The 24,668-nt window shown below is 38.9% G+C and overlaps 1 protein-coding gene across 1 annotated transcript in view; it reads right to left on the reverse strand.

Moving 5' to 3' along the window:
* LOC139740125 (glutamate receptor ionotropic, kainate 2-like) overlaps positions 1 to 24,668 on the reverse strand; it is a 110,871-nt gene that overhangs the window by 36,189 nt on the left and 50,014 nt on the right. The window contains exon 2 of the mRNA XM_071650707.1: positions 22,503 to 22,670. Coding sequence (XP_071506808.1) covers positions 22,503 to 22,670 — 168 coding nt within the window. The remainder of the gene's footprint in view (positions 1 to 22,502; positions 22,671 to 24,668) is intronic.

The raw sequence follows: 24,668 nt of genomic DNA on the forward strand, positions 1-24,668 counted from the left end.
GAGTTCATCTCATGAAGAGCTCAAAAAGCCACACAAAAAACCCGACAAACGAATAAGATCTCATGGGTCCATCCTATCTCTACTATATATCTTTCTCCAGTCAGTGGGGAAAAATCTTCTCGTTGTTTTGAAACAAACAAGCATCCATGATTGAGTTACATTCGAATCGATCTACGTATATCATGTTTGCTTTTACGCGATTTGCTCATTATTAATTCATGTTACTTTAATGTCGGCGTGCAATCCACTCATGCTCCTCTGATAAATTATAGACGTGTTGACGATTGTAGGTAATTACCTCCGCCTACCAACTAACCCCTTGATATTCGCCGCTGGTGTCTTGGGAATACTCGCCCTTGAGTCCATAGCTTCCACAGAATACATGGAATAGGGAGTGTTTGGGGAGGGGAGGGGTAGAAAGGGGGAGGGTGCTCCAGTGAAGTCATGACGTCAACCTTCCCTACATCTTCCATTGTTCGCCTTCTTTTTTTCCGATGGTTGCAAAGAGGCGTTCACCTCTCACCTTTATACAATGCGTCGTTGGGAGATAGTTGAAAGTGGTGCCGATCCCTAGGGAGTAGGTGACACGGTACCATACCCAAACATACGTACAGGCTTTTCTTCATCTCATTGTAGCTACCCCGCCTTTCCTCGGCACGATTTTATGTCATCCTTTGAAGTAACGGAGCCGTGCTGGTGTCGAATAAGAATGTGTGGGACAATTGATTGCTGCACTATATAAGATGAAAGCGCGCGGTTAATTAAGTTACTGTACCAACTTTCGAAACATAGAACTGTGTTTCAGATGGTCTACAGCGGTGAAACTCGTAGTTTTTCAGCGATCGATGGTGATGATGCTCGAATAGTTTTCCCAATCATTAAAGAGACTTTCTGACTTTACTAAGTCCTCAGAACGGGACCATTTTTTGAATACTGGTATGATAAAAAAGAAAGCAAAGACGTATTCAGAAAAAAAAAGAAGTATGGATTACATTTAACTTCTCATGACCATCTCTACTGATAATCTCCTGACAATGTTTTTCACAGGTTTCAAATACCTTTGTCTATTGATGAAAATGAACATTTTTAAGAGTATCATTCTATTCATCAGCAAATGCTATTAAAGTTATCACTACTGCTATCAAATGAGTTTGAAAAAATCCCTTCATGTATAAAAGTATGTTACATATCAAACTGAACAAGGGATGATCTTCTTTAATTGTTTGGAAGCTTGAGAAGCCGCCCCCCCCCCAAAAAAAACACACACAACAACAACAACAACAAACACACACACACCAAAGCCTCTACACTGTATATATGCCGTACACACGCTGAATTTCTTTTTACTATTATTAGATCACAGAATGCGGTTGTTAGTGTGTGTTTGATAGTGTTCCTAGACTCAGAACCCGATTCCTCAATCAGATTACATTTCATGTTACATCTCTCTCTGGCCACTCTGCAAACACGAGTCCACTCTAGTGTCCACCCAAGGGGTAGTGAGAGAGGCTTTGAGAGAAGAGGGTCGGGATGATACGGGGAAGGCAATGGAGCACAGCCCCGACCACCTCACTCACACAATCCCATTCATGAAGGCCAAAAGAAGGAAAGGAAGAATGGACGGATGCTACTGTTTGCCCACACTTTAGGCGGGTAACATCTCAACTTTGTTTACCACCGAGGTGAAAGCAAGACCCGGCGGGCAATCTCGAAATCCTGCTTCACCAGACAGAGAATTACGTCTTCTTCGAGATTCTTGGTATCATCCAGGGAACGAGAAATGAGACAAGGGAGAGGAAAATTAGAACATGACAGTGATCTTGTCCACCTTCGAGTGTGCGAGAAACATGACGCCCTTTTTCATTCCATGTTCTTCATGTCAAGCCTTCGTCTTTTTACGCCACGAACTTGAGGGTGAGTTATACAATAAAACCCTAAAGGGTCTGATCTAAGTGTAGAAAGCTACAGACAATTGTTGTGTCATAAACAGCTCGACCTTGCTTTCTGCAAAATGATTCTTCTAATGGCTACGTCGATCACGAAAATAATCACCCGTGACTACTTGAGGGTGTAAATAATCCTGCCACCCAAACTAAGAGACAAATCCCCGTTCCCATGGAGCTCAACAACCCCGTGAGAAGACATTGGCAGACTAGATACTTCTGTCTGTGACAGTCTTTGGTTAACATACAAACATCACAGCTGGATCATCTTTACTCCATTTTGTGGCAGGATTAAAGTCTAACTAATACTATCACTCGCAAGCAACAAAAATACAAACAAAGAATGGCATGGATAAAAACCCTCTTGAGAAATTGAACTGCAGACATCAAGACAGCTATGTATTCCTCCATCACTCTTAAACCCTAAAGTGGGTGATAAAATCTTCGACCTTGGATGCGTGTATTCTCTTCCCACAATGTCTCCAAAGACAGTGTCAAGTTGAGAAAACATCAGCGATGTTTTGACATCACTTGGCGTGTAGACAAGTATTGGTGTGACTATACAGTGATAATCTCGCTGGGAATTTGGAAAATGGATTATAAATCCAATCTGGCCTATGAGTCTTTCACATTCACGCTAATATCCCGATGTCAACACATTCGCACTCATTAGCTAATGGCTTTCAGCCAGTAGGTATTAATATTATAGATATTGAAAAATGAGTGTTCTTGCATTTGTGTCCGATTCAAGGCCATGTAGTCTTCAATTTGCGAGAATACTAATGATACTCTGAACAAGCATTATACTTTAATTAAGATACGCAGATTGATGGTTTCATTTCTGTCTTGTTTCGTTGTGCTTTTCTTTTTTCCCCCATGATTTCGTGTGACATCCCCCCCCCTTTCCTATCAGATCTACTCACAGCTACAGCTTTATTACTACTAACTTAGAAATGAAACATAGATTATCCACAATCAGAAAAAAAATGAATATATTAGAAAAATCTATGATGACCCCTTAGCAAACTGGTGGATAGGATAAGTCACACCATGGAAATACGGTAGCTCCATGGTCATAAGATAGCATGCAGTATCACTGTCGATGCGAGGAGAATAAGTAGAACACTCGTGTGGATTCTGACAGAGTTGATTAGCTTTCAGAGTGTCAAATCTCAATCTACCATTAGACGCCATTATCGCCCGGGTCTTAAAAGCTGTTCAGGTCCATCATTTGCTAGGTGTAAAACTTTAGATAATCCATCACAATATGAAACCACTAAAGTTGTAGGAAACTGCTATCAGCATTCATCGCTGTTTTTGAAGAAATCCTGAAATAGGTTCTCCCTCTCAGCATACTAATCTTCTATGTTCTTTTGAGAATGTCGTTTAGGAGGTAAACTATTTCCTTGCAAGGGGAATTGACAAAGTGGCTTAAAGATGAGTGGGCACTGTAGCATGATAGTGGGTGGGACTCTTGACTTTCAAAATGCAGGTCACGAGTTCGAATCCCGTCAAGTGCCGGACATCTTTGAAAATGATGAGTTTTACCCACCATGTCCAGTCCTGTCCGTGACATGTATACAGGGTTACCTGGCAACAGTAGGGTAATGGTAAATAACAGCTCCTCAGGGAGACCAGTGGCAACACTGGAGATGCTACCCTTAATCAAAAAGGACAATTTTATTGTCATTATCTTAAAAACAGAAGGGGATAAAGTTGTAACCACTTTGTGACTGGACACACGCACCTACAGCCCCACACGTACCGCCTAGCTGCGGTAGTCTGTGGTTGGCTGGCGCTGACATGCCCCGATAGTGTCATTTGAGGCTTGAGCATAATTTTGAATAAAGATGAAAATAACATGACGTTCCTAAATTCCGTCTAGTAAAGCGCAATTGTGACATATTAAAGTCCGATGTGATCCCTGAGCTCCGGCCTTTTCTGTAATCTGTAATTGAGGTTTAACTGTTGCACATTGCTTTCAAGCGACAATGGCGACGCCTCTTTCTATCTGTCAAAAGAGCAAAAGCAAAAAAAAAAATCAAGTAAATCGCTTGTCTCCTCCGTTCTCCTTTTTTTAGGGTCTTCTTTCTCCAAACATGTCTTTTCAAGGACTAACATTACAAGGAATGTTTCAACATGTTCTCATTCTTGAATACCGCGTGAACTCAGCATGTGGCGACTTCATTTCCTTCTCTTGCTGCCTGTACAGGAAGCGTAGAGGGACAAAACTTTCTACTCAAACCAATATGCTACCCTCGAAAACTGGTTTCTTGGATGAACCAGAGGCAACTTACCCCGACAATGAGAAAGAGAAAAATTGAAAAGTTGAGAGTAAGGGAGATTTGTTTTTTTTTTTGCTTAATAACAAAAGAACATAAAAGCAAAAGCAGCGTTTTGTACCACCAGACATCATTGAAAACTGATTACGAAAAGTACCCCATTGTACAGGGTGCGGGGACAAGCGAATACGGTGCAATGTTGATTACAGGCAAAATCAAGGGCATTTTGTGGTTAATCATAGCTATTTAAACAAAGACCACAAGAAATTACTTACATCTAGACAAGCTAATTTTTCTTAATATACTTCTTAATCAGCGAAAATGGTGATATATCAAACATTTTTTTTTAATATTTACCAACATTACATTAAAGATCAAATCAAAACGTTTATTATAAAATAAGTTCAAAATGAATCTGAAGTTTTAAGTGTCATAGGTCTTAAGAATTTCTGAATGTGTTTCATTGTCACTGTTTGTTGATTATTTGGTTTGTAGCATCCTCACTTCGGTGTCACGCACCTATGTAGCCTTCATCGTGACGAGACAACCAAAAATAGAATAGGACAATGTCTTGGGAAGATATTAACATATCAACTTGTTATCAAGATATCTTTATTGGCATTTGATAAAAATCATGGCAACACATAAGCATGATTTCGATTTATTTTGAACCAACCAAAAAAAAAAGAAGCCCGATGAGTGTGTGTGTGTGTGTGTATGTGTGTGTGTGTGTGTGTGTGTGTGTGTGTGTGTGTGTGTGTGTGTGTGGATATTCCCCTCCTTGCCTACTTGGACAATCATTCCTATGGATAAATCCTACGTCACAATTACCTGACTTCCGATTGTCTGTCAATGACGGAGCAATCTTGCTCCAAGTCGGTCTGGCTAAGTAGGTCTGGCGTGTTATTCCAATCACCGCACGATGACACGGAGCGTATTGGCACACATGTAGACCCCACCCTCCCACATGACCTTCTCTCATCTATACCAACTCCGTGACACAGGCGGAGAATGTTAGATCGTCCCAATCAATGCGGTGCAATACTTCATCCATATTCAATGTTATAGAAGGAATTAGTACTACAAAGGCACAGGGGTCACAAATTGGTATCACCTACTTGACTGTTATCTTTGATATTTTCAGCGACGAAAGTGGTATTATTGTCTCTAAAGTGATATTATTGCATATTATAGTGAAATCGTACGTCTGATAGAAAGTACTAATTATAATAACATAATTATATTTCTGATCAAGATTCAAATTCAAACAACCCCGAGGCTTACTGGGCTGACCAGCTTTGATGATGGTTTTAAAAGAGTCAATGTGGGTTATGTACCACACACAGATACACGCACACAGACACACACACGCACACACACACGTTATTATATCTATTTTGGCTTCTTAGTATCATATCGCAGAAGCCGACAATCCCTGTATCAAACACACGTACGGAATCGTCCTGACCAACTTCAGACATGTCTCAATTTAAAATAAAAAAGGCGACATCAGGAAAACTACTCTCAGTTCTGATAAAGATTGCAATATGAATAATTATTCTTTCTTTCTAGTCAACGCCCTTCCCTGTAAGAGCAACTTTGTAGTAAGGGAAATACTTTCCTCATTGATGTGTATTACTTCAGGGATATTAGACAGGACAGAGCGACGTTATCGAGGAGATTCAATTTCCAAGAAATGTTAATGCAGTGATTTACTCTGCAAACAAAGGATGGATAAGAAACTGCGTTTACTCAAAAAGAGGAGGAAAATGGGCGATAAAGGTTAATCACGAATGCCTAATGGTTCTTTGGGACGATGCGTCATTACTTTACGCGGCGAGATAAAGCCTCGAGCGGGAAAGCATTAAAGGCTTTGTCCTGGAAAAGTCAAAAAGTCTAAATCGGATCTGTGTCTAAAATTTGTGCAAAAAAAAAATGTTTTATGATTTTCCTTTTTAAACTATATATAGTGCCTGGTAAACGGAGAGTGCGTAATTTCCTCACGATAATTGATTCTCAGACTTCAAGAGCCCGTCCCTTTTGAAATGAAACCGACTTTCCACTAAAACCTCTTGGCCAGCTCCTAAAACTATGCTCTGTAACATGATCGTATCCGCCATGAATACATTTTGAAACCTGCTTGTAGATAATGAATATTATAATTTTCATTTGGGTTTGTGTGTGTGTGTGTGTGTGTGTGTGTGTGTGTGTGTGTGTGTTTTGTCACGCGGTAAGTAAATGCAAGCCAATCATAAGGACGCGTTGCAATCATACTTTGTTAACACATGTATTTTTAGTACCGTTTTGTAAGTACTCTACACTATCAAAGCGAAAACATCAAATTGTCATTTAACTTTTCTTGGGAAATGTACATAAATGGAAACACACACACGAATGCAGAAGAATACTATTAGTACACACTCTCTTCTTCAGCACTACGCGTGTCGAATCCCACACATATCATCTGCACACACACTACATCCACAATATGCCTGAATATTCCTGAATATCTGCACACATGGGCATGCGTACGAACTGTACCGTTTGCCCACAGTTGCATAAAGGGCATTCACTTGCGTACACATGAGCCCCATTCTATGAATACTTTAAATTTCATTTCATGTACGAATATCTTTAAACTATATTTACTTGTAACTATGTTCAAGCATCTGACACAAATTTAAGAATGCTGTATCTGTTTTAGGGATAACAAAATGCACTCTGCCTCCAATTCTCTCGAAATATGATGCTGAAAAAGAAGTATCTCATACTTCACTTGAACCCACTGAAACGCACACTAAAGGGGTACGATTTCCTTTCCTGAGACTGAACTGGAAAAAAAATCCCTTATTCTCATCGACTGCGATTCTGGTATCTGCTTTCTCGAACGTCACTTTAACCCAATAAGCGCTATTTACACAATCGATCCACGACGCGCGAAAGACACGCGTAATTGTCTGCTTAATCGATTCCTGGTGTTGTGTGCCGAGGGGCCGCGTCTCCTGCAACTCATCGTTTTCCATGACATCTCAGACTGGTTCCAACTCGCCTTTCTGGGTTAGTCTACTAGGGTGGCTGACTAAGCGAGCCGATGTGTCTGGTAGACCAAGAGATACTACAGACTCTATGGCATTGTCCTACAATCCGACTTCTGATACAAGCTTGGTACATCAAACTTCAGTGGCAACAACACCGCTGTCGACAGTATGAACACCAAGAATAAAGAAATCACTGTCTCAGAAAACATCAACAGCAAGATCACAAAGTTACCCTCACATCAACTTCATCAACGCGCATAATGAAGGTTTATTGCAAATCACTAATGAGACATGTATTATTTCAAGGTCATTAAAGTCACATTTCTTCCGACAGCAACCAAAGTCATCTGTATGTTGATGTCGTTGCTAAATAATTCAACGGACGTTTGCTCAGCCAACAGATTAGCATGTATAAAGAAATTCTAGTGACTGTACAACGCATCCAATCTCTTTCCTGTGTGTTGAGTGAGCGTGTGTTTGCGTCCCCATTCTCCAACATTTAGACAATGAAAAAGCTATTGAACCTTATAATCGCAAGTGACAATATTTTCACATGACATATGTATACATGCATGTATTGAAAAAGGCAGACGGGAAAATCGTCATAGCATAATGGCGCCAAAATTGACTTGTTGTAGTCACAATGGATCTGATCGTATTGTATCCGATCTAACCCTGACAGCTTCAACATTAATGAACACATAAGTATATCTTACCGGTATTCTCTAGTGTGGTGTGCTGTGGCGTCGGGCCAGCGTCTCACACCAGATATGCACAGACAGGGGCGTCCAGGAAGCGGCTTGGCAACCCGATAACCCGACTTGATCCCCCAATGGATCTCTCTAACATGGGACTAGCATGAAGTAAGCACACTAACCCAGATTCCTGGCACACTTTGTGGTTCTGCGGAATACCGGAGTACATAAAAGTACGTTTTACGAACAAAACACCGAATAAAGCCCCATACAGTCCTTTTAGATTGACGAAGACCTCCGAAAGAGGTTATATTCTATGCAATCCATAATCTTAGATATTATTGTATTTTTGTACCACTCTAAAACTTCAGTATCAGAATAATAAGTGTTCCCTTTGCCCCTTCTATGTACACATGTATGTGTGCATGTATGTATTATCATTTGTATGTATACTTATGTATGTATGTATGTATGTATATATATGTATGTATCTTCATTGTATATATGTATCTATCTATATCTATCTATCTATCCATCTATCTATATACCTATCTATCTATCTATCTATCTATCTATCTATCTATCCATCTATCTATCCATCTTTCTACCTTCCTATCTATCTATCTATCTATTTATCTATATTTCTATTTATTTGTTTATTCGTTTATTTAATTATCTATCTATCTATCTATCTATCTATCTATCTATCTATCCATCACTGTCGTCGCAGACCTTATCATCATCACCAACACCAATCTAGAGTAAGACCCGTCACCGTCACCGACAATCGTCACTGTCAAACGCTCGTCCACACATCATGCAGTACGTGGTGTTATCACTCCCTTCTAACACATTCCTTACATATTACTTCAATCTAAACCACCCGTTGATCTTATGAAGCATGCTAATGGGTCCCTCTGGTATCACAGTGGTTATTCCATTTCTTTCGGGACGGACCTCCGTAATCTAATCGACACAGGAGTAAAACAGTAATCATTTGACCACAACAATTGGTCCACCTTGCTGCGTTCGATGTTGAGCACCACGCAGGAGAGCTGATAACAGTTGTCCAAAATCACGCCTCCATTGACATAAAATACCAGCTTGACCGTTGAGTTGTTTCCTCGCTGGTAATTCCATGTTATTGCATCTTCTTCCGGCCTGTATGCAATGAATCGGTTAGATCTCCATGTCTGCTCGTCTCATGTTGATATTGGAAAGATTCTCCTCCGGGACTGAGTACTTAAAGCACAGTTTCAGAGAGCTAGTGAGAGGGTTCTTTGCATGTAACTTAAATGTTAACTCATGATGTTAACGACATTTGGTAAACAGAAAAAGTAATCATTTTTCTGAGTCAATAAAGGGGATACAAATACTCAACAACAATACGGCAATATCTGGCTTAGTGGGTATAATATAACAGTATACAAAACTAATTCTATGTTGTTGTTGTTTTAAAGAACGAAAGAAGAGAAAGAGAGAGAGAACTAATTCTACATCATTATGCAATCACAATAATTGAATAAATGTTCAAAGATACCTACAGATTTTTAGTCACAGGCTATTACTTCATCGCATGATTCTCACACTTCCTAATACATTGTATCTTCTTAGGTACCACTAAGGGGGAAAACACCGTTTTTATTTTCCTTTCTATAAAATCTGTACAATTAAAAAAATGTGCAGAAGACTTTCCAAATGTATAGAATTCTTAATTCAACCTGGTCGTCATCCTCTGTCACAGGGTTATATGAAGAAAAGAACAGGCAAAAGAAGGAAAGAAAGCAAAAGGACGAGAAGAGAGAGGAAGAAAGAAGATGGAATGACGGATGTCCATGTCGCTCAGTCCTCGTCACCTCCGGGTGCTGGTCTGATCCAGACCTGTCAAGATAGTTCGATTATGAGTGCACCAGGGTTGTATCAGCTGACGCCATTCAGAAAGACACTATTTGCACAAACTTCTCCAGATTTGATTTCCTCGCTAGTATTTGTGCCGGGCCAGAGTACTCTCCAATTCACTCTCTGTCTCTATCGGCCCATCCTTGAAGGGAAACTGTAGAACTCAAACCTCGTGTCCGGTCACTCTTATACACATTTACACTCTGGAGAAGAAAAGTGTATGCTCTATTTCAACTATACAAAGCTCAGATCTGGGACATCAATGAAGGATATAATATAAAACAAATAGTCTGTTGCTGACCAGCGCAATTGAGAGAGGAGAGAGAGAGAGGAGGGGAAGATAGGAAGAGAGAAGAAGAAAAACAGCAAAATGGATATAGATGTATGTATAGAAATAGAACAAGAGAGAAAGAAAGAAAGAGAGCGAGAGAGACACGATTAACGAGAAGAGAAAACGTCTTTATATCCATCACATTCTACATTGGCTCTCTAGACGTGTATAGCTGCATTGCCTCCTTCACTAACCTCACTTCCATCCTCTCTTTCTTTCTTTTTTTTCGTCATTTTCTTTCTCTTCTTCATTTCCTCCTCTTCCTCATTCTTCTTCTTCTTCCTCTTCTTTTTCTTTCTTCCTCTTCTTTTTTTTTCTTACTTTTTAAACATTTTTCCCTCTTTTTTTTCTCCCCGTTCATTTTTGTTGTCTTAATCTTGAGCTGTTCTTGTATTCTAGTTACGGTCTTGTGTGGAGATCAATGCCTCGTCAGTAGAAACAGCACACTTTACTATCAATTACACACATTGACGTCACAAAGGGAACTTGGAAAGTGACATTCATGCTGACTATGTGTCACCACGCCCCCATGGCAAATGATACATTAGAAGCTGGGACGGAATTCTGAGAAAATGATTTGACAACCTGTAACCAGTCTGCATTTTTCTTTCAATAGCGCCGATGCATATAGGTGAAATGCATTTAAATGCATAGGTTTTCAATTTCAAATATACTACATTAGTACAGCACTGAGTGATTATCGCTTACCTTTGCACACAATTGTCGATGAAACACTATTAGTGTAGAGTGAAATACTGTACCTACCTGTCTACTGGCGAATCAAAATTTATTCTGTATATATATATATATATATATATATATATATATATAAGTATTACTCTCCAGAAATCAATGTTGTGTGACTAAACTGGAATGCCTGTCACTGCTCTTGTGACGTTTGAAAATGCAACGCTTGAATGTCTTAGGTCTAAGGAAAACCAAAAGAATCCAAAACAAACCAAAAAAAAAAAAAAAAAAAGAGACAAGCGATCGAACTGTCAGCCGGTCTTTCTTATACATTCTCCACCAAGAAAAGGGTAAACAATAAGTAATCAACTCATCGAACTGCATCAGGCACAATGTTAATTCAACAGCCTAATCCCTACTACAAATTGACAAACCCAACAGTAAAACACGTTTAGGGTAATTGCAACGTGTGGCGAGCGAAAGACTGTGAAATTTAAGGGGACTTAAAGGCACTAAATGACAGCGCTCTCTCCATCTCCAGCCCTCCCCACCCCCATCCCTGTCCCTCTTTCAGCCCCTCTTCACTTCGGCTGCCCGTCGAAACGGACCGTCATCGATCCATGTACCATTTCTGCAATTACTGAGGGCATTCGGCGTTAATCCAAATCAATAAGGACTTAGCATTTGGCAAGGAAGGGGAGAAAGAAGGGGAAGAGGTTTGAAATATCTCGGTTTGTCATAATTTAATGGTAAACTAGGCTTTCATATCGCTTCCTTAGTGCCTAAAATTAACAATACACACCAGTCACAAATCATCGACAAAAAAAACAAAAACATTCTTATCTGTTCTTGTAATAGGTGCATGACGATTTCATAGAATTTCACCGATGCTTTTGACACTGCTGTTGAATTGCTGGCATTACACAGCCAGCCAAAAATACACTGTTACCTGATTACAGCAATGACATGTATGAAGAATGGAAAACTGTCATTAGAGTATGGTGTAAATTTATAGTAAGTATAATAGTATTCGAAGAGTGCAAACGAAGACAATCTTACACATTTAGGAGTCACGGCGGACATTCGACCAGATTTTTAGGTATTACTAAAAAAATGATTAGGCATATAGAAGAGATATTTGAACTAACGGCGTACAGGTGGAAGGTTTGCAATTTAGGAATGCCATTCCGGACTCTTCGACTAATTCAGTGGAGAATGTTACCAATGATCGAATCATGTGCAAGTACGTCACAATGACGTCATGTCCATTAACTCGATTATTGTTCATAATGTCTATGCTGCATACTGGCATGCCCTCGATCTGTCGAACTAAGAGACATATCTTCCCATTAGCCAGTAAAAACCTGCCCAAATTTCACCCCATTTTGATTCTCACATTAAACATTATGTGACGGGAAAGGGAACACATTTAGAGAGATTTATTGGTAAACCAAAGAAAGCGATTCCACAAGAATTTAACATGTTACTGCCATCTTCATGAAAGTTTATCATTTAAAAAAAATCATCCATGAGAGAAAGAGAAAGAAGGAGGGGAATTAAATAATAAATTAAGCAGAAGAAGGGAAAGGAGCAGAGTGGTGGCAACTTTGACATACAGCGTCGTTGATTTTTCACAAAACGTACTGTACGAGAATTTGACGTCAAGTTTTACAAAAATCATTAAAGAAGGAGCAGCAATACTCATCTATCTTGGAGAGTGCCGAGAAGTGGCTTTATGCATACTACGCCATCTATGACTGTCAGATTAGCGTCAAACCATAACACACGCTTGATGAATCTGAATAAGCAACGATTCATTACAGCTTCTCTGTGTTCTTTTCTTTTGGCATTCGTTCTCATAATTCCGTCAGTCTGTCTAGACGGCAAAAGTCTTGGCATTGTTTCTTTCCATTGCTCTTTTCGCCAATCCCACACACGGACACTAATGAGGCTGAACAAACACTCTTCATCGCGTTTCCGCGAAGACATTCGACCGTTGCCTGCTTTTGTCCTACCACGAGGAGGTGATCAATAATCGAGGGATGGTGCACAACGAAGAATTGAAGTTTGCGTCATTAACATAGTGCATGGGGAGGGAAATATTGTGAAAAGACATGAAGCCTTGAATGACTAATTGTTGAAAGAAGGTTCTTAGGACATTTCTTGAGGTGACCTACTTGAGAATAGACATCGTGGTGAGGGGAAGCTACTTCACATTTAGTTAGTAGCTATGTAGACATCCATAGAAGTGCGAATTACATGTCCTTCCTTTCTTCTTACGTGGTTTTTATTGATGCTCCTTTCTCCTAGCTCCTCTGCAAACTCATGAATCTTATTTGTCGAAGGTAGTGAACCGATCCAGTAGGACAGAATTCATTTTCATTCATTAAATATCTGTATAACATATGAACCAAATATCAATCTATCAAGATAAATATTGGGATAGTAACTAGAAAAATGACAACATGTCAGACGAAGCTCATAAGTAAGTCTTGAAGCAAAATGCTTTTCAAACCTTAACGTCTTTCACTGTCTTCTTATTACTAAAGAATCCATTAAAAGTGATAGTCCAGAAATCATTTGCGTTTCATTTATTCAATTTCTAACAAAAATGCAAGTGCAAATAAAGAATTCAAATAGAAATTGGAATATACATAATTGCGCAAATTGAAATGAGAATTGTATCTCTAATCTCCATGAAAGTATAATAATTAATCAATACCTGGGGGCATTTCATGAAGGGACTTGTCGGATAAAAATATCTGACAAGTCAATTATATCCGACAAGTGTTGAGAAATTCTTTAATCTGATTGGCTGATTTCTGTGAACTTGTCGGATATAATTGACTTGTCGGACATTTTATCCAACAAGTTCCTTCATGAAACGCCCCCAGTTGTCTTCCAGATGTCAGGTGAATATGTCATCATGTCTGAACAGTGTGTGTAAACTCCGCCCACATCTGCAATATTTACACAGTTTGCTTGAAGCTTTTTGATTTGATATTGACTAAAATTTCATTACTTGTCCACTTTTCTTATAATCATTGGTTAATCCACAATTGCGTCTCTTCTTAATCAAACTTAAAGAGATCAGTGTAAATTGTAAAAACTTTCAGTTGCTCTTTTAGTTATACAGGAACGTTTTTATATAACAACAGAATCCCTAAGTTTATGTTTTTAAGTGTATTTTTCTAGGCTTAGATGTCTATATCTTTGAGCATGTAGAGATTAGGATTGTTGTGATATTTTGCATGAAATAAGGAATTGTGAGAAATTATGGTATTTGAATTTTGTATTCAAGTAATAAATCTTAAAGTTAACATTTAATACATATAAGTCCTGTTTTATTAAGAGTTTTAATTGATTATAGAGTTGATTTCTGTCATAAGTCTATGGCAGCCTGTATGGTAAGGAAGTTTATAATCGATTATATCTTTTGATAAAACGGGACCCTAGTTAATTTTCTTCTGGACCCCTCCTTAGAACGTCCAGGGCATGAGGGCGGAGCTGAGTAGAACCATACAGCAAGTACAGCCGCGGTTTGATATACGTTTGTGACAATTTCTTTCAATTTTTCAGTGTTAAGTAATTGACTTATTTTCCTATTGCGGAAATAAAATCTGCCGATCGATCATTACCTTTGAATGTGCATTTCTACTCGACATGTACACATACATCAACGAAGTTGCCCTAAATTTGAAGTCTACTTGACCCTTCAAAGCGTGTATCCATTAAATGCCTCTTTGCTTTTCGTAAGGTAAGGATTGGAGAAATGTGATTATGGTGGCCTTTTTATCTCCACACTGAAAGCTCTCCGATAATGTCGACTGGTTTTAAGTCTTCGATAATACGAGTTCGAGACAAAGAAAGACATTGATAAAAGGGTCATTTTAGCGCATTGCAAGGAATAGTTATAGATCTTTGCACATCAGGTTCTATCTCGCAGGTTATGAGGCTCTTTGTCCTGGCTTAAGTACCTAGAAGTATGTGCTCCAAAGCAATTTACGCCAATTGATCCCGATATCGTTTCCACATTCGCCAGTCCTTCAAAACAGGCCATCAACCCTTTTATCGCACACCAATCAACAACTCTTCTACTTATGATGGGTTATTACATACCGAGGTGATGCAATAATTCGTACCAAATCCTTTAAGTGTTATCCTCTGAAATTTTGACCCATTTTTGTAAATCAAATTATGATATTTCATATGCAAGACGGCGTAGGAAGACAGGGGGATGTGCAAACGATTATCGCTTAACGTGTTCCTGGTAATGTCATTTAAGAGCAGATTATTTCACCTCAAGCGTGTCATGGAAACACAGGCTTGCCTTCCGAACAGGGTGGGGGGGGGGGAGTGGATAGAGAGAGAAAAAAAGGGATAGCGAGACAGACGGACAGACAGACAGACAGACAGACAGACAGACAGACGGAGAGGGCCAGGAAATAAAATCAGTAGGCCCTATAAAGAAAAGGAGAAAATCATATTAGTAATCATTAAGCCGTGAATTCTATTCAAGCAGTATGACCCAAAATGATCAAGCAAAACTTTGTCGGTCCATGATGACGAGACACCATCCGATAAGTTTTTCTAACAACAGGTTCCGGTGTATCCCACTCATTATAGCTCAAAATTCTATAAGACATCATGGTCCAGATGTATGGGACTCATTGAATGATGACCTTAAACACAGTTCTTCTTTACAACGTTTTAAATCATCCTATAAAAATGTTCTTCTCGCAATGTACCACTCGAATTAGAAATTACGCTTTTGTTAGCTCCCAACTCCTGAACACTGTATCTCATCGCTTCTCTTCTCTTCTCCTCTCTTCTCTCTTCTCTTCTCTTCTCCTCTCTTCTCTCTTCTCTTCTCCTCTCTTCTCTCTTCTCTTCTCCTCTCTTCTCTCTTCTCTCTACTCTTCCTATTTGGGTCCCTAATTCTCGGGGGGGGGGGGTTGTCTTTATACATTCTACCTTGTGTTGTCCTTTTTTGGTCAAATGACATTTAAAACACTTGAAGATTTGCGTTATTTTGTTCTACGTGTGTGTGTTCCGTTCCCTTTAGTTTAAAAAAATTGTTACAAGGCATATTATGTTCAGAGGCCGTTGTCCAAGTCAAGCATTTTGCTTATTAATAACGGTCTCCCCCATCTGTGCACTTAAAGATCTGTATAGTGAAATTCATGTATTATTTCACACGATAATATACTTGAAATTTTAAATCTCGCTTTTATTTTCATGATTTGTGATAGATATGTGTGATATTGTTATACTTAAAAAAATATGTTATGTACAATTCGAGAAATAAAACTTACTAAAACTGAAACTGAAACTTTGTATGTTTCCTTTCCTGTTTAAAGGCGAATCCTCCGCTGTTTACTTTAGTTTCTTAAATACAATAATGACAGGAATTTCCTGTTTTAACCTTCGTTACTCAGTGCTATAACTATTGGTTTCTTGCTTGCTTAGATTTCGTCACATTCACTACGTCGACAATGTTTTTCTTTTCACATAATCTATAACGTATGGAGGAGCATTATATAAGATTCTTTCTTTACATTGTAATAGTCAATTTATTTGAAGACGATTTCACGTCTGATGGGCTGAAGTAACTTAACAAACCATTCAATTCTTACCTATGCCATAGTAATGTTTATGCAAAGACAACTTACAAATGAATTAATTAGATACATTTTACGTCATGGGCATTTCTTCGACCAGTCATAAACGGGATAATTTTCTACATGCAGTATAAAAAACATACTATTTTCTTTTAACTAGGTGACAACTTACATCTTACACTAGCGACTGTTCACATTGTCTAAGCCCCTCCCCCAAATTTTATGTTTTCTATTCTTTTACAGAGTAAAATACTGCGTCCTTGTGTAAACCAGCGACGTCAATTTGAGATAGGCGAAAAAGAAGAATAAAACTCGATTTAAAGAAACTGTACTCGTCATGGTCCTAAAGCGTTGTATCGAATATCGCCAGATCACCTGTCTGTCAAAAAAAAAGTTGGTTTGTTTCTTTATGTTCATGCCTGCGGAAAGGAGTTACAAGCTTGGCATGAATCCTAAGAGGTAATTACGTCCACCATCAGCAATTTGGAGTGACAATGAAACGTGACGTATCTCTTGCTGTTATGGCTACAACGATCGAATGTGTTCCAGCTAGGTGTGTATTATTTGAATGGATTCATTGGTTTCTTGAACCTACTATGTGGAGAAGGAAGAAAGTGTGTGTGAGTGTGTGTGTATGTGTGCGTGTGAGTTTGTGTGTGTCAGAGCGTGTTAGTATGTGTTCAAGAGAAATGGTGCGTGTGCATTAGTTATAGATTATCGATCATGACTGGCAAAAACAAACCGATTGGCATTCCTAGCTAGTGGAGCATTGATGCATTCGAGCGTGCAGAAACGATCTATTAGAATATGGCCACTTGACATGAAGTTACAAACGACGATATCGTCTATATCTAACCTACTATGTTTACCCTGACCGTATAGAATAATTTCAATGATGGTTGAAATGTAAATATGAAACCGTGGCTAAGATCTCTATATGCTCTGCGTCAAAGTCTAGAGCGGAGATGAGTGGTTTTACGTAGCAACTTTAGAATACAAGTTTATTGAAGTCTCATCAATAGTTGTGATATAACTTATACAAAACTTATACCTTACTGGATTGTAAAACATGACGGTGGAGCTGCAAGTCATCTAACTGCGTATGTAGATGTGTATCTGGCTGAGTACGCCAAATATCTTTTTACAAACTGCGCTCTCGTCATCAAACGATAGGCCTTGATCTAAGAGAAATAGAGATCTGTGACGCAGTTTCTCATTTCCTGGACCTAGGCTGAATATTGGCCTTGGTGTCTTGTTAGATCTTTTGCGGCTTCTTTATCTCTTCTCTTGTTGTCGTTTGGCTCTTTACGCGCTTCATAGCCTAGAAAATGCAACGGAAGGTGCCCCTAATGTCTTCTAGACGCCATACTGTCATTCTTACCAGTTAATATGAGTCCCTCGGGACTGCGGCCCAGTCCCTATGTTAAGGGGGTGTTATCGATCACACAAATGTCCTAGGAACTACGATCGATATCCATCAGCAACAACACACGGCCAACTCGCCGCTTCGCAATAGGTGAACTCTATTAATGTGACCCTCTCTCCTACCTCGTACTTAAGGACCATCTCAGACATAGCGGTATAAAAAGAATCAAGCAATTTTATGATCATTGCCTTCACCTGTCTCAAGTCTCTGATGCATCTCACTTCTCCCACCCTTCATTCTTTAAGACATTTCATTTCATTAGTGCAATGAAAGAAAATGACCTTTTCTCTTTCGTACCACCCACATAAGTGTAGTCTATGAATAATTCAAACTGAAATATTCGGTTACCGTGTGCATAGTTCGAACTCATAGTGACGGTCTTGTGTATAACCCCTTATACTACTCCCAGTCGAAAATTGTGTATATGATTTTGCATAACTTATTGTATTTTTATTTTACTATTTCAATGACGAGTGATAGTGTTGATAGAAACACCAGACAGGAACAAAAGACACTGGTCAATTTAAGATTTATCGAAGACAGGGCGACAGGCCGTGGGAGGGGAAGGAGTATCATCCAGGATTTATCTAATTATCGCATCATATCTCCGCTTCATCAAATGTCAGGAGTATTCTTTAGAAAATGAGTACTTTATAGAACTACGATAGAATGAAAACTCAATCTCAAATCATTATTTTAATTTGCAACAATGTATTAACGAAAATAAACGAACGTCAAAATTTAACAATAAATGATAATATTCAGAAAAATCATTAAGAATACAAGGAAAAGAAGTTCAGAACTAATTGATTAGTTAGACATTTGATTGCAAAAACGGATGAGCCATGAATTATAACCAGGAGGATTGCATAAGTCTGAGATAATTGAGGTGAGATGAAAAGAGACATATACAATGTTAGCTCCTCTTCTTATCACCGTCCGCCAGACTGTATTTACAGTGCATGGTGTCAACTAACAGTGTAAGACGCCGTAACAAACCAGCACAGAATGCCGTCATCTTCCAGAGCTTTTAGCCCAGAAAAGCCGCAGGAAAGGCGACACAGTAATCATTGTCAATGAAATTAAAAAAGACATCGAATGCACTCTCGTAAAAGAAAAAAAAAGGAAAAAATCCACATTACAGACGACAGTCTTGATAATATCTTGAGAAACTATAACTGATATGTTACTCTTCTTCTTCTTCTCCTTCTTTTCTTCTTCTTCTTCTCCTTCTTCTTCTTCGTTTTCTCCTTCTTTTTGTCCTTCTCCTCCTTTCTCTCTTGCTTTGTCTCCATGGAATATCTTAAGCTGACTACCGTCGCTGGTCCATTATGCAAATGATGTATACTTAGTTGATGCCGGCGAGGAATGTTGCGAGGGTCAACAATATCACACTGGGGTGGGGTGGGGTGGGTATGCCATGTCCAATGGTGTCAGCATGAAAGCAGCAAGTTCTTCACAAAGATGGTACATACCGACATTACCAGGATAGAGACAGTACAAAGCAAAAGGACTTGACCGTTTGGGAATTCTCTAACCTTACACTAAGGACGGACAGGCAATCAAGTGTGATTGAGACGTGGTTAGAACGTGCACATTGAGAACACAGTCATCTATTGCGAAGAGTCAAAAGAAATACGTAGTTTCCATCTATCACAGTTACCTATGTATAATATTGCTAATGACTTAGGAATGACAAAGGAATGCCGAATAAAACTGCCTTTTGAGTTTACGTCTCTTTTTGTTGTTTGTTTGTTTTTCTTTCTTCTTCTTTGTTTCTTTGTTTCTTTTTTTTTTGCTGTTCTTGGGAATGTGAGAACTTGTGGCAGTCATCTAGATTCTATCTCGTCAAAGCATATGTTTGCCCTCTCGTCAACATCTCCTCATGGAAACACAAACTCTTGTCAATTATTAATCCATTCTTATATCAGGTGTCGTGAGAAGGAAATGGAGAGTAATATTTCCTGAAGAGAAAATGGGCTGAAACTGACATAAGTAGGGCATGCCAATATATATTAAGGGATCATCACTTTTATTTCAATAAAGACATCAAGTTACATGACAGAAAGCGAGATGTCGAGGGGGATGCAGAGATGGAGAGAGAAAATAATTAAATGAGTAAGAAACAAAAGTACAAGGAATCTGTAACAAAAATCAGAGCTAGATTGATCAAGCTGTACCGACATTGGGCTTGCCTGACAGGATCATCTCATTCACGACTGCCTAACACGCCGGCTGTTTTCCCGCTCACACAGGTCGTGCCGCTGCATGCGATATACGAGCAGCAGAGGAGAGGTGCGATATAAGCGTGCCCTCCCGTCATGGCATAGAGAATAAAGAAACTAGATATCAAGGGGTTTTCCGTCGTCCTATTTGGCTATGTCTGCCTGCATGTTATTCAAATTCTAAACGAAGCTGAGATGATCAAATTCTTAAATGAACGAAGAATGTGCCCGCCAGAAGGACGAGCCTAAAGGTCATAGGGCTTGCCAAACCTGGGCTGTTCATACGGGCCATGAGCCACCAGCTGAACTTCTAGCGGTATAAAGCGAGATCTTGTCGGAAGAGAATCGTCTAGTGTTTGCCAACTGAAATCAGCTTGAAGACGAAAAGGTCACTTCTCCTATTCCGAGCTGTCACACTCCATACACACTGATTCCAAAGAGAAGAACATCGAAAACTTGAACCTGACAAGAGCTAAATCAATGGTAATAGAACGATTTCTTTCTGCGTGATTCACTTTATTACAGTCTGATATAAAAGAGCAGCATTATTTCGAGTGTGTAATCTCTGTTTATATCATATTACAGTCCTTTATAAAAACTGGAAAAAAATGATCAGTGTCCTTCAACGAATTGTTTAAATAGATAATTGTTCATTGTACATTGTGTAATTTGTTTTTCATCATTATTGTGTCATTCATTCATTTTCATGTACATGTGTGAGTAATGATTTCTTTTTTATTTCATAGTTCACCTTTCCTGCTGCGCTTTGAGCACATTAGTCACGTGGAATTGGCGCATTACAAGCACCCGGTATCATTATTATTATTATCATTACTAATGCTGTACTTTTTAAAGATTTAACCTGTGAATAAATCCCACGCAGGTCTACTATACTTTTTACATCGCTTTTTTTCCCTTGTTACGTCAACCTTTCTGCAACCATAGTGACATACTCTTAAAGGACACCAAACAAATACTTAGATTTTCTAAATGCATTCACAGGTGATATAAGAAAAGTGTTTGAAGCTAATCATTTAAAGTCGTGAGGTTTTCAATATCATGGACGAAATGGGACTCATTTTTAGCGAGCAAGTCGTAGATTCCATTCAGCGTTGCACAATATAAACTATAGGGGAAAGATTCGTCTTTGGATTATTATTGTTCACTGAGTCCCCCAAAAAGAAGAAATAAAGTTCTTTGATGCCCAAGAACCCGACTTGAAACAATGATCCCAAGCATAAATCGTCATGCGCATGGCAGATTGTTGTTAGCGCACTTCCGTGCGCATGGCAGAATGTTGTTAACCCTATGCGCACTCCCACACTGTCACGACAATCTGCCATGCGCACTCCCACACTGTAACGACAATCTGCCATGCGCACGACGATAAAAACGTTAAAAATATTGCTTAAGTACTTGATTAACGACTTGATTAAGGTAATAATTGTTCGTTGAGTGTGTAGTAATGAGAGATTCCCAATAAGAAATCATTAGTGATATAACGACCAATTTTTTTGTTTGTCCTTGATAATAATTAGTCACGTCAATTTGATCTGTTCCTATAGTAGTAGTGATAGTATCTTTTGTCTTTATTTTGGAACCATGATAACGGGAAAGGTACACTGATGACTGCAATTTACTAAGATTCACAAAAGATCATAATTGTGATCAAATTCCTGCAAAAAAAAATATAAAAAGCATTCATTGTGTTACCTACTTTGCAGGGACAAATTTGTGTAACAAATGTGATTCCTTGATTTCCTCGAGAACATTAGTTTGTGTTGGCAGAAACCTACGTCGTCTCATCATTCCAACAGCTTTAGGTGTTCGTTAAGCAAAACAAAAAAAAAACAAAGTTAAATAAACTACTATGATGATACAAAAGCAAAATCTCAATAGGAACCATCTATACTGTCACGTGTTATGGTAAGCAGATTAAATGGCGGAAAGAATAGGTACAGGAATCCACTCCGCACATGTTTCTCTTCTTCTTGTTTTTTTATCTTCCTCACTTTCTCTCTCTCGCTCTCAGTCATTTTCGTATCAACAGAAACGGCTGTTAATCTAAGCCACAATGAATTTTGCTCATCGGAAACCGGAAAATTTTTCAGGAAAGACGAGAAGACTGAAACAATAGAAAATAGAATCCGTGACGCCTGCCGCCGCTTAAAGTTCCCGCTAAGCTGCGTCGTGCATAACGGCGAATGACGCTTCCCTCACGCACATTTCTCTTTTCTATTTACGTCACTTCTAATGAGACAGAAGTGTGTTAAATCGCACACCGGTCGGCCATATTTCAACAATAAAAACACTCACACACGCACATGAGGGAAGAGGAATTATAACTCAACTTACCAGCTCTTGTAGCCTCGAAACTGTCGTTGTCTTGAATATATCTCAAATCTGCTTTCAAGGTGGTGGTGAAGTTCAATCCGAACCGACTCGTTTTCCCGACACGGTCGACTGCAAACTTAAACGCTTCCTCTTCGGGACTCTCGGACATGTGACGCGGGAATATTCCACCTTTCGGAAAAGAGAAGAAGAAATAGGCATTTATTCAACATTGCACACGTTGTTGTGGTATAAAATAATAACAAGTGGAGCATTAATATAACAATGTATGATGTAGATAATGAACAAGATTGGTTCTGATGATGTGTTGTGTTTGTTCTTTATGTATGTACATAATACTTTGATATGTAAGTTCGATTCTAAAATGTATGGTGATTTTATAAAGAATGTGATAATATTCTTTGTTTCCATCCCTATATTGACACGGCAATAGTTGGTGAAGCAATATTCTCGTGTTCTGCACTAACCCTTGGAAACATGAGACACGTATCAAACGTTATTGGGAACGCCTTGATAAAAACCTTTATGTTTAGCAATCTAAAGAAACCCAAGAACTACTTTCACCGATCTTTGCATTGCCAAACTGACCACACTGACAGGTGGACCCCATGGAAGGAGCTGTATACAATATAGAGCCCTGAACAGTATTTCCCTTTCACAACACTCCCCTCATCTTTTTGCCAGAAAGTCACGCTCTTGTCTTGTTCCTTCTTCTTAACTAGGAAAAAATCTCTTTAAAAACAAATTCACCTTATTCGTGATTTGATTCTTTGAAAAAGATATATAATTGAACCTACACGAAATTATCTTTTCAGAGATAAACTACGCATCGTAACATTATACTGAGAGTACACACCTAAGCATATCTCAGACATGTGGCTGGACGTGCCTCATAGTAACAGGAGGAGAGGAAACAAGATTAAAAATGCGCTCATTTGCAGAGAGCGTCAAGACACATAATAGGCCCTCCTTCAGCAGAATATGAAAAAATATGATAGACAATGACATTTCCAACAACCACAGTCATCATGAAGAACGGTCAGAAATTTAAGAAATTCTTTCTTATCGTCCCGTACGTATCTCGCTATGGAAGTATTCAAATACAAGCTTAACTGTGCTACTTTGCAATTATTTTGTATCATTTTGGATATGGAAACAAATAACTGAAATGAAATGAAAGATTCTGGCTTCGTATGGAAAGTTAATTATAAAAAAAAATAAATGATGGATATGAACCGTGCATTTTTCTCGCTTTGCTTCATTTAAAATCGATACCTTGACTAGATCCATGGATTCCATTTGTCACGTACTATACCAAAGCGGAAATGATAAATTGCCCTGATCACTCAAGCTGTATAACTTCTATATCATTTCGACTCTCTCGTCTCGCGCCAGAGAAACTCAGCTGCTTTCCAATGGATAGCGTCGGTCCTTGGAGCGTAAGGCTCCTCAAGGTTAATGTAACGAAGGAAACAAAGAGGAAAGGATCCTAACGCTTCTTTCTACCTCGCCTCATGCATCATCCAGTCGCCCTTGAGCTCGTATGTCGATCCTACATGATAGATTCTCGTCCCCTGATTGACTTAAAAATACTGACGGACTTGTGACAACTGGCGCAAGATTTGCCTGGAAATCCACCACGAGGGATGAGGATTTCTTGAGTGAGAGGCATTGGCTGAACAAAATGACTTCGTCAGTGCTTCGAGGATTCAAGGATACTATCTTCCCTCTTCGCCCATTTTCTTTCCTAGGTTTCACAAGTTTTGGTGGGACTAAATCACTTTTCCGTTGGCTTCAGTTTAATAGCTTCATGTACTGTAATGTTTTTTGCATGGACAATAGTAAATCACATCATCATAGTGGAACTTCAGTAGGAAAACGAACTTCAGTTGTTTTTCATATGATGTGCATTATATACTGTCACACACACACACACACACACATACACACACACACACACACGCTTGTATTATCACACATACCGTATTGTTGAATTGCGGAATCTCCTATTCTATCCTTTGTTCTCCATTGTGCCTCGAAGCACGTTGTGTTGATTGAGAACGACTGGAGCAGTGGTGTTTTTAGTTTTATTTTGTGCTATGTTCTGAGTCAGAATCGCGAAAATGGAGTGAAAAGTAAGGAGGACTCTATTTATTGAAATGGCTTACC

This window comes from Diadema antillarum, unplaced genomic scaffold (genome assembly GCF_040938485.1).
Source record: "Diadema antillarum isolate AM-2024a unplaced genomic scaffold, OU_Dant_1.0 seq00000836_RagTag, whole genome shotgun sequence".
In the NCBI taxonomy this organism is placed as follows: Eukaryota; Metazoa; Echinodermata; class Echinoidea; order Diadematoida; family Diadematidae; genus Diadema; species Diadema antillarum.